Source organism: Hipposideros armiger, unplaced genomic scaffold, assembly GCF_001890085.2.
Source record: "Hipposideros armiger isolate ML-2016 unplaced genomic scaffold, ASM189008v1 scaffold_583, whole genome shotgun sequence".
NCBI lineage: Eukaryota > Metazoa > Chordata > Mammalia > Chiroptera > Hipposideridae > Hipposideros > Hipposideros armiger.
Genome location: NW_017731933.1, coordinates 371,353 through 383,608, shown reverse-complemented (window position 1 = coordinate 383,608; position 12,256 = coordinate 371,353). Strand labels below are relative to the sequence as shown.

Genomic DNA, 12,256 nt, shown 5'->3' with positions numbered 1-12,256 from the left:
TGTTATTAGTAAGGCTTCTGGTCAACAGTAGGCTATTAGTAGTTAAGTTTTGGGGGAGTGAAAAGTTATGCGCAGATTTTCGACTGTGTGGAGTGTCAGCACCCTTAACCTCTTCACTGGTCAAGGTCAACTGTATTTCTGTGTACTCTCCTACATCAGACATTATTTTAGCACATTTGAAAATGCCCACACGTTTCTAAAACAAATAAGATTGAAAAACTGAAGATAAGTTAACTGCTTTCCTTAATATTTTGATTATCCATTATTTATACTTATGGCAATAAAAACCTTCCTAACTTTGCACATTCCTGTAACATTTAGTAAAATATTCTCTGTTTAAAAACAAATATGGAGTATTACATAAAATGAGATTTTCAATTATATTATTTTTTTGTTTACATATTCGTTTAATTCTTTGCAAGAAGATAAAATATTTATTTAGATTCTTTTACAATTTATTGGAATTTGATTGTCACATAAGTCGTTATAAGTTATACTGGGAAAAATGCTCGTTATTTGCTTCAAAGCTAAGAATTTTTTTTGTTTTTTAAGCTTAAAGTACTTATTAATATGCAATTAAACATCCTCAGGACTAATGAATTTAGTGGAAATTGTGCTTAAAAATGACTGGAATACAATAGAAACATACTAAAAACTAAGAATCAGTTGCTATAGAAGGGATGTTATATAAGAAGTGTTTGGAGAGTAGTTACTTATAAATGTACATTTTAATAATATCACGTTTATTCTATCCTCTCATGTGGCATGACTATATTTCAACATGTTCCCAAGTACTTTCAGTGAAGACCAATTATAATGAAACAGAACTTTTTTACTCATATAGACTTGTGAATGCTTATGGTTAAGTTCAGGACTGTGGTTTGTCCATTTTGCATTATGTTAAGAGGTACATTTTGACACTCACCAGGGATTTCCAAGGAAGAGCAGCAAATGAGGCCTTACTTCCTACTTTATAAACTATCTATGAATTGTTGCATCCGGAGAATTGAACTGTGTGGCTCTTGATATACTATGCATAATTGATAACTTCTGTATTGTTTTACATTGAAATCCCATTAATCAGTATGACAAAATGGATTATGTGACTAACTTATTTTTTAAAATAAGTTTTACTGAGTAACTTTTTTATGATGCTTGCTTGATGTATAACAACAAAAGAGGAGTTAGCATTAAAAAGTGATATTTTAACATTACCATTTGAAAGATGCAGAAGACTATGGAAGCATAAACTATAATAGATAACAATATATAAGAGACATATAGTGTTTCTGGACAGATTAATGAGGTCTATTGGAATATATTGATTTTAATTTAGCAAGGAAACGCTTTAGAGTTATCAAGTTAAGGAACCATTATAAAGTATGTGGAAACTACTAACCCCAGCAAGGCATTTTAAAGAAGTCTGCTGAGTGAGAAAGCCATATGAAGTGGCCAATGATCCAAAGTCAAAAGATATTTGAGCTGATAGTTGTTTATTAGCACAGCTCAAATCTTAATCCTAGTCCAGTTAATATAGTGCCAACTGCATTAAAATAAATCAATATGCTCAAGATCTCTCTGCCTCTTTATAAATGATGGGATTTCTGCCAGGTGGTGACAGTAGAAGCTGGAATGATGGAGTTGCTACAGGAAGGAACTACTTTCCCTGACTTAGGTCAAAGACAAAACCAGAAATGTACCAGTATCTTTCCAGGGTCTTAGGAACAGAATGGGAGATTCACCAGTGGCAGGTGTGAAGTTTTTAATTGAGAATGCAAATTGGTTGTGGTCATGGCATGTAAAGCCAATTGATGATTGTCTGATTGTCTCCACTAGCTGTTTCATGGTCAACAACTTATGAATTACTCATGTTATTTTAGTTAGTGCATATATGTTAAGTTTGCCTGTGCCTATTGCACACAGACATGTTAAAACTTCCTGATGGTCAACTCAGCAAACCTGAAAACCTGTATTAAAACCTGATATCAGAGAAAACAGAGAGATACACGGCTTTACAAAATCCTAGTTAAGTTTTATTTACAGTTGTTTATGATGCTAACAATGGTGAATACCAGCTGTTTTGACCATAATTAATATGAAACATGTAAATCAGGTATAGTGGATAATGGTGTCAATGTCTCTGTATAAATGGTACCCACAGGGGTTTTTAGCCACAGGCTAAATAATGACGATTAAGAAATTTCAGTATAAATAAACTTATATTTTAACTTGTTAAACACTTTTATAAAATCTTTTTACTCATTAAAGAATGAATATTTAATTGGGAGATATAGCAGCTGAAAACACTTCTATTGATAAATTCTACATTTAATATTCAGGTATAGAAAAATAGTACGCCTAGAAAGGCTACCTTTTATATACAAAGATCATACCAGATATCCTTTTTTTCAACACCCCTGATGCATGTTAGTAGTTGAATGGTTTCTGCTATATGATGTTAAAATAGGGTAGACATTGGGTTTCAATTATCTTGTCAGTCAAACCCTTAGACATTAATAGCATCTATTCCACAGAGAGCAGGACATGTGACATGAAATAAAATGCACCACACCTAGTGTTGCCTGTTGGTTCTAAAGGCACAAGTAGTATTCTAACTGATTTTTACAAAGCAATATTGTAAATATTAATAAAGTGTTTAAATGACCTTCCTATGAAATACTTAAGACATATAGGCAGGTTATAGTTTAAGTAACATAGTGAAATAATTCATTTTTATTGTTTTTCAAAATGCTAAGTTTTATTCCAAAATTACTTGGAGGCACTACACGGGCAATCCCTAAAATGTTCTTAGTATCACCGTAAACTGACTAAGTTACTGATATGTTATGTTCCCGTTTCCTTGTATTTCAATTTAGGACAGTAACACATACCAATGAAGAAAGCAATGTAATGTCCTTAGCCTGTTTTTCTCAGAAAACATAGGTACTCAGTAAAGTTCTCTTATTTTCCTCTTTTTCCTTTGAGCTTGTAAAGAATTTACGAAATTACTACATAGTATACCATAACAAGTGGTTGAAATGGTCTTATCTAAAGTAGAAAAACACAATTTTGTGTGTAAGGATGTTTAGTCCAAATAACTACACATATTCATAAAAAGTGAGAGCTCCACTATGGACTGTTATTTAATTAAATTTCTTTTCAGACATTTCAAAGAAAGTTTTTTGTGTTATAAATAAGATAAATGTATATTTTAGAAAATGTGGGTGATGATTTAAAAGGGAATAAGTTAGGTAATAAAATTTACTAGCCTTTTGCCTTCAGAATTGACCCTCCCAACTCAGAATTGTGTCCCTAGATGAGGTAGAGGGCCTGCTGTCTGTGAAACATTGTCATTAAAGCACAGGTCATGACCAACAATAGCTTTGATTCTTGAAAATGACCTTTCCTTAGCATCTCCTATCAGAAATCAATCAGCTATAATAATGCATTCAGTAGAAGGCTTCAGTGAGTGTCTTAGGATGTAATTGAAAACAAGGTTTTCAACATTCTTCACTTTGTATTATGTAATTGAGTTTATCAAAAGTTTTGCTTGTATTTAATCTCTTCAAATTTATTCCATTTCAAGAATGAACAAAAATCGTTTGTGAAGATATTGTGTATGTTTGGATAGAAGAAGTAAGGCACCTTTAAAAGTTTTATGGATTTTGATATTAATTTTGCATAATTCCATGTGAAAATCTACTTGAAATTAGTTTTATTTTTCCCAAAGCAATATGTTATATTTATTAATAGCTAAGAAGTTAATAGTAAAGAAGTTAAATGTGAAAGTTGGACTGTAAATAAAGAAGGCTGATATTTAAAAAAAATAGATTCATTTGAAAAATGGTATTAGAGAAAAGCTCTGAGAATACCCTGGGCTGCCAGAAAGATAAACGAGTGGGTCTTAGAGCAAATTGGGCCTGAAACATCACTGAATGCAAAAATGACAAAACTGAAACTGTCCTACTTTGGGGACATCATGAGAAGCCAGGGTTCTTTGGAAAAGATAATAATGTGGGAAAAGTAAAGGCAGCAGGAAAAGACAACTAAATGCAATGTGAATTGACTTCATAAAAGAAGGCATAGGCAGGAGTCTGCAGGAACTGAGTGGGGCTTTTGAGGACAGGACGTTGTGAATGTCACTCATTCATAGGATTTCCAAGGGTGATAGCTGACTCAATGGCACAAAACACACAAGTTAAAACGCTTCAGTTATAGTCCACAAGATTTACAGGGTATTCCACAGTAGAATATGTTTTGTCAATTTTTCTCCTTCATCATCCATCCCTAATTGATATAAAAACAATAACAGTATAATAATTACATGCACAAATAATCATAGATACATTTTTAAAAAATTTTCCTTCACTTGACTGCATTGTAGAAAAAATAGTTAATTAGTAACTGCAGTGCTAAAGAATTTCCTTCTCGTAGAGAAAAATGGAAGGCATGGATTCCAAACTATGTCATATCATCAATTTACTTAAAGAAACATTGTCATACTTTGTCTCGTTTAAGGAAGAATCTAATTAGTTCTTGAATTGTAGCAATGTGCATGAGAATTAACAGCATAAGAAAAAATCCGTTTATATAGCTTTTAAGAAATAAAGAGTCAATGAACTATAATAGACCCTAGTAGCTGTCCACTCAATATCAATTTCTCATTTTGCTGATTCTATCAGAACTCTGATTTTTCTCGGTGTAGCAACATACTCAGTTAAAAAGCTAAATTCCTCAGCCTCCCTATGACGCAGTTCAGCCAGTGACAAACACAGAATGTCCACTAGGGATCTCTAAGCAACTTCTGCTATCTCTTTGTAGGTGCAATGCTTCCTCCCTTGGTCTTCCATCTTCTAGATTTAAACACAAATGCAGTCATTGAGGACAGCAGCTCTCTTGTGATGATGTGACACAAGCACACAAGATGAAAGTCACAACAAAAGATAGCTGAGCAAAAGGCTAGTAGGGAAGCCACTCTGGTTAGGTTATTTTTATGTGCAGCAGTCACATGCAATGCTGGTAGCTGGATCTTTGTGAATTTGCTTTGCAGGCGGATAAATCACCTTCACAACATGATGCACTACCCAGGCAGGTTTAGAACAGGCTCTCGAGACTGCTTTTATTCCTCTTAACCCAAAATCCATGATTCAGGGACAGCACAATAATCTCTGTGTATGGGTAGCCATTTTACACGTCTAGTGCCAATACTGAACTGTAAAAGGAATCTTCAGACACTGACTTAAATCAGATATCCCAGGTTATATTAAATATGGACTTTTGGGGGATTGAAGAATGAATCAAAAGCAACTCACTTATACTCCATTGAGAATGCATATCTGAAAAACAAATTACTGTCATCAAGAAGTAACAAAGTACCTTATAGGCACTAACATATCATATAACTCACCTACTCAGTAGCAAGGAAATCATCATGCCCTGTTGACATGAACAGAATTGATAATACCTATTGAATTTTTGCTATGGGTAAAGTTCAAATGAAACAAAGTTATGGATTAGTGTTATATGTTAGTCAGTGAAACTATTTGCTGCAGCCTTAGGTGGATCCAAATAATTGACTTAGTGTGAATTAGAGAATTAAGTGAATTTTAAAGATGTAAGTTAAACTTAAACAAAGCAATTAAACAAGCACAAAAAAATGAACCCAACTAAATCCACTTTTTCCATAAATATCAACTTCTTATAACAAAATTGACCAGATATTACTAGGAAGGGAAAAAAAAATCTCATTGACTCTAAAACAGTCATGAGATAGGAATTGGTAGGAATTGCTGTTACAACATTAAGTTTGTAAAAGTTTAGTAGTAAAAAATGACTTATTTTCTTGGAAGATTTTGGTTTTTATTATATTTGTAACAATTGTGTACCACTTCTTCCTGGTTAAAAAAATAGATTTTTTTTTCTTTTGTAACTTCATACTTTATATCCTGCACCTAAATAGTTAAGAAAAATGTCAGGAATTAATATATTGATATCTCAAATTTTAGCCTATAGCCTGGTATACATATATTAGCTGAGTGATGATTAATTGTCAAATATTGAAAAGAAGGATGATAGGAAATATTGCAATTGTCTAGTTTAATCTTTTTTTTTTAAAGATTTTATTGGAGAATTAGGGTAGGGAACAGAATTGGGGACTCAGGGGAGGGGATTAGACAAGTTGCTGTCCTGTTTGTTCTTCAGTCTAGTTGTGGAGGATGTCGATTCACTGGCCCTTGTTGGTATTGTCATCATTGCACTCTTCCCGGCTGATTCAGATGTGTCGCTGGCCATTGGATGGAAGCTCACGCCAGCTGCCTGCCACTCACAGTAGCTTACGGCAGCCCACTGCAGCCTACGCAGTCGCTGGTGCGTCGTGGCCACCCATCTCCAGGTCGAGCTGTTGTTCACCATTTTAGCTTTAGAGGGTGCAGCGTCACTGGTCCATGTGAGATCCGAACCGGCAGCCCTGCTGCTCAGAGCTCGCACTTCCAAGCCAACTCTTAACCAACGAGTCACTTGGCTGGCCCCTGTCTAGTTTAATCTTTAAACCTGATTAAGCATCATCTATGGGTTATAATCACCAAGCAATTGAAAAATTTCTCTATCCCTTTAAATTTATTCTGAAAGGCTCTTTCTTTTCCTAACCTAGGATGAAATATATTGCAATCACATTGACTTCCTTAGATTTTTTTCCCTACTCAAATATCTTAGATATTTAAAATGAAATCTAGAGTGCCCTAAGATAATATTCAATAGCATCATGTATCTGTTATCTATCTATCTATCTATCTATCTATCTATCTATCTATCTATCTATCATCTATCTATCTATCTATCATCATCTATCATCTACCACCAACCTCTGTATTTCAGCCAAGAATGACTTGTGCATTATTTTTCCTCTTAGGCTATTACTCTGTCCTGGCGTATCCTTCCCAGGCAAACCTCTACCGCTTAGGTTGGTTCCTTGTAGTTTTAGTCTGAACTAATATCTCTGATCTTGAAGCTCTTTTTCTGTACCAGGGGTGCCAAAAAAATGTACACACATGGCTTCTGTTCATCTTTTGTTATTGGTATATATTGAGTATTACAATTTTAATTTTATTTTTTTAAATGTGTGTACATTTTTTAGCACCTTTGTATACCTCATAAGACATAGCTAGTATTTCCTTTGTTCCCTGCTCTGAGCACCTTGTGGCCTGAATAGGACCGTGTTTTCATTGTGCTTGGCACTGGGCCCTCTGTAGCAACTGACACATGGAGCCCTGTTCCTAATTATCCTTACAGAAGACATATTTTATCAAAATATACAACATGAAGTTTGTAAAAGTTTGGTAGAGAAAAATGACTTACTTTCATTGAAGATTTTGGTTTTTGTTATAATTAGTGCTATCATATTTCATTACACTGTGTAAAATGTGCTTCATCTTTGGTCTTCTATGAACTTTTAAAAATATGTCTTCTTCCTTCAGACTTGTAATCTAATTTAGGATCTTTCTGAAATGATTGCCAAAAAATGAGTGTGTAACTGCTGTTAGAATGCTAAGTATTTGGGGTATCTTTTTTTTTTAAAGATTTTTATTGGGGACTTGGGGGAAGGGGAACAGATATGTTGCTGTCCTTTTGTTCTTCAGTCTAGTTGTGGAGGACATTGCTTCACTAGCCCAAGTTGGCACCATCATTGCGCTCTTCCCGGGTGAGGCAGATCAGTCGCCGACTTCTGGACGGCCACTCACAGCAACTGCTGGCCGCTCACGCTGGCTGCTGGCTACACACGGTAGCCCATGGCAACCCACTGCCACAGGGGCTACAGCCTACGCCATCGCCGGTGACTCACGGCAGCCCAGATCCAGGTTGAGCTGTTGTTCAGCATCTTAGCTGTAGTGGGCAGTGTCACTGGCGCTCATATGTGGGATCCGAACTGGGGCCCTCTGGCGTCCCAAGCCAGCTCTTAACCAACGCACCACTCGGCCAGCCCTGGGGTATCTTAATACAAAAAGAATCATTAGTGAGTTTCAATGTCACAGAGAAAGTTATTCCTGAGAAACAAAACATGTTACACTCACACACACACCATCGAAAATGAATTCCTAGAATGAAAACTCCTTGAGAACATCCATTAGTCATTTTTGTATCTTCCAAAATGATTAGTGCATTGTGTGACATATAAAAGACAACACTATTTATTTTTACAGAAATAAAATGTGATTTTGGTAGAGTGGTTTCCAAAATAACACCTGTTTCTACTGTTAAGTCCCTTTTATGTTATTACCGTAATTAGTTCAGTTTTCAAAAAATCTCCTGTCTTTGACATATTAAATCTAGGCAGACTGAACATCTGAATCAGGAGGAAAAAGAAAATTATACTGTGGTTTTAAGAATTTTCTTTTTTCCATTTTTTTTCCTCTCTCTCACTTTTGTTTTTCTTTGGTGTAATGTGCCTACGTCTTACAACTTTTGGGGATAAGCCTCCTCTTTAAAATCCAAATAAATGGCCCAAGCTCTCATCCCATGAAGCAGAGGAAGAAAAGTGCTTTCCCCAGTTTACTAAGGTTTCTGCTGTGGAAGAAGAACAGTAAAGGGGCTTCTCTGCTTGCCTGGTCCTAACCCCTATTTCAGCTCTACGGGCTACTTTCTTCTCTCTACTCCTGCTGGACAGCAGCGTCCCCTCTCCTGGGGGACCAGACTTTTCTGAGGGTTGCGGAAGTGTGAAAGATAATTATAATTCATGCAAAATGGATAACTTTGAAGCAGACAATCAAATATTCAAAATTCTTCATTAACCTGTGTCATAGGATATTTCAATTGCCATTTTATTTCAAAAAAGTCCCATCTCTCTCACTCGTTGGGCTACTTTTTCTTGTTTCCCTTATTTCAATCTTCCAGAATGCCCACTGAAACTTGATTATTACTGTGAAGAGAAATACGGACCTTGCTTTGCCTCACTTTTGTTCAACTGAGAAATGCAAGGGGCTTCCCCTTTTCTGAGCCACAATACGAGTGAGAATTGTTTTTTTCCTAAAAGGAATTATCTTTCCTACATAGACCTAGCTGTGTCCTTCCTTCACAGGGATCTCTGTTAGCCATCTTTTAAAACACATGCATTTCCCCTGCTAACTAAATATTTCCTCAAGTATGCATGGCTTAAATATTTTAATAGATTAGCTATATTTCTTAATCTTTCAGTATCTCTACTACCAGTTATCATTTTTATGTATAATAGTTTACCCACCACAATCACTAATTGTTCTCTTTGCATGTCTTAATCCTTATTTTCCTTCAAACTTTTCTCTTTTTTTATCCTATTTCCAAACTTTTTTCACCCAAATTTCTTATACTTTTCTAAAAACAAGCAAGCAAGCAAGCAAACAAACAAACAAACAAACAAAAAATTCCTAATTTTTTCTCTAACTCTGAGGATGGCTAAGAAGTTTCACTGAAGAGTTGTAAAGAAACTGTTATGATAGCAACAAGGCCAATGGGTTAGCCTTGTGAAAGAAAATCAACGTGCTTCTTACTGGTAATGTCCAGGCGTCAGGCGTGCCAAGGCTCACCGAGGCCTGGGAGCCACCTAACGGTACTGGCAGGCAGGTTTTGCCATCGTCACAACCGATCTGGCAAAAGACCCACGGGAGACTGTCATTCCTAGTTTGTGAAGCCTTCATCCGAAGCAGAAATAATTTAAGTATTATGAGATGAGGGCTTTATGGTTCCAATCCTCCCTTATGCAGAAAACAGACATTCAAACCTTAGAAAATTAAAGTACATTCAGATATATCCTATAAACAGCTTTGAAAAGCTTATATATATATTTGAATTATAAGTTATATTTATGTATTATTTATATTTCATATGTACGTCAGTGTCATTTACAGTTATGGCCCACAATGGACATTGTTCCTCATTCTTGAAATATTTATTTATGCTTTGATTATGTGAATAAATATTTACGATGCCGTGTATGTGGCATTTCCTCTGCTAGCTGAGCATTTATGGTTTTACTGTTGGCTTTACTGACACAGCCTCTCTGCACTCAAAATGCTCGGTTTCCTCTAATATTATCACTTGAAAACAAATCCAGCAATGGTGTTATGCTTGTCAAAATGGTTTGTCGTTGTTCACATCTCCTCAGCCCTGCAGACACAGGTGAGGCGCTCTCTCCAGATGATTGTCTGATTGGCTCCTACATGTAGCTGACTGTTAGGGTGGCAAATGCAGAGAACAGTCTTTTGTTTAAAGCACTTGACACCTATACATAAATACAGTCAATGATATTAATGTCTCCGACTTCTCTAAGTCTACTTAGGAGCCGGGCAATTTGAACTGCTCATGGAAGCAGAGTTCATTTTTAGAGTTAACTATTCTCTATCCAATATACCTTAAATATGTAGCATTTTATATATAGCTATAGTTCTCAATCTTTGTGTTGTCTCAACATTTTTCTGTTTTCATATTTGTAACATGTTCTAGTCAGAGATATTAAAAATGGTGATTCTCAATGGGCATACAGGAAAAAGTATTGGAGAGTGAGGCAGGAAAATGGAACACTCAGAAATGAAATTATTTAATAAAAGGTGGAGGCTAAAGCTTTTATTTCTTTTCAATTTATCTTGTCATCTATTTTGCAATGAATGATTCTGATATATTATTTGTAGGCTACCTCAATGAAATCATGTCTTGAAATAACTATATTTATGTAAAAGCTAACCATGGCTTAGTGGAAAGAGTAAATGGTTATGACATCAGAAAAGTAATTTATTCTGTTTGAGTCCCTATTTCATCATCTGTATAATGGGAAAACAGTGAGATTAATGATATTACATTCAAGATACCCAGGATAGCTCCTAACATTTGCCTGGAGGTTATTATATATATATAAATGCATTTTGACTAATATAGTCATTATTTATATTCCCATACTACATATGAATAAGCTAGATTAGCATTGACAGGAAACTTGTGTATGTTGCCTTTGGTTTTCTGCACTTCCTAGCATACAACATTGTATTAGGATGAGTGAGTAAAAAATGTCTGGTGCTATTATCCTGTTATGTGTATTTTACCACAATTAAAATTAATTAAAATAAAATGTCTGTGACCTTACCATCTCCTTAACAATTTTTTGCCAGTGATATGATTTTCAAATTGTTTACATATGTGCCTTTGAACATATTGGTATTGTTTGTTTCATACAAATGCAGCACAGGTATTTTTTAGCAAACAGTTGGAATTTGATTTGAAACTCTTGTTTATAGGAAAAGTTGTGCAGGATCTTACACGTTCAGAAGCTACATAATTTTGATGGGGCAAAGAACAATGACTGCGTTACTCAAACAACTGAATTTTTCTTTTTCACCAGGTAAAATAGGACAGGGATATTTCCAGGAAAAAATGCTGTAATCATATCTCAGATGTGTTGAACATACACCATGCCTTTGGTATAAAGTCATACCTTCAGAATACGGACCATGCTCCATATTGGAAAGAATACTGGACTTAGAGTCTGCACACTGTGGTCTGGATCCTGATTCACCTTATATTTTGATGTACAATCTGAAAACATTATTCAGCCTTCACAGGTCCATTGTAGGGTATTTGGGAGCATTGACGAAGACAACACGGATGATGATACACAACCCAATGCAAATTATGAATGTGATAGAGATGAGTGCTATGCACGTAATCAATGAAGCTTCCTGTGCATGCATCTGTATTGAGCAAATGCTGAATAAACCCATTAATAAAAACCCTGATTACTGAAATGATTTTATATTAGGGAAAACAAAAAAACAAATATGAGTATCAGTTGGAACCCAACTTGTGTAATATTTCAGGACAACAGCTGATTAATGTCTAGCTAGTGTTCTACTCTCCTATTATTGGAAAGGAGGGGCCTCAGTTATGTTCGGGGCTCTATACATCATGTGAAGGCAGGGTTCTTTGGAAAAGACAATAATGCTGGGAAAAATAGAAGGCAGCAGGAAAAGAGAAAGACCAGATATGAAATGGACTGACCCCGTAAGAGAAGTCGCAGGCATGAGTCTGCAGGAGCTGAGTAGGGTTGTTAAGGACAGGACGTTGTGAACGTCACTCATCCATAGGATCTCCAGGAGTCATAGCTGACTCAATGGCATATAACAACAATGAAAGCTGAGAACTCGATTATGTTTTGGGACCCAAAAGAGAAGGAAAGCAGACTGACATGTCTATCCTAAGAAATGTTCATGAAGGAAACTCCCATTATATCCTATGCTTC

The 12,256-nt window shown here is 35.5% G+C and overlaps 1 protein-coding gene across 3 annotated transcripts in view; it reads left to right on the top strand.

Annotated features, from left to right (window-relative positions):
* LOC109371665 (cadherin-18-like) overlaps positions 1 to 11,712 on the top strand; it is a 455,237-nt gene extending 443,525 nt beyond the window's left edge. For all 3 annotated transcript variants that reach the window (XM_019624319.1, XM_019624318.1, XM_019624321.1), the window contains one exon: positions 11,360 to 11,712. In XM_019624319.1, coding sequence (XP_019479864.1) covers positions 11,360 to 11,400 — 41 coding nt within the window. In that variant the 3' untranslated portion in view covers positions 11,401 to 11,712. The remainder of the gene's footprint in view (positions 1 to 11,359) is intronic.
* The last annotated feature ends 544 nt before the right edge of the window (positions 11,713 to 12,256 follow it).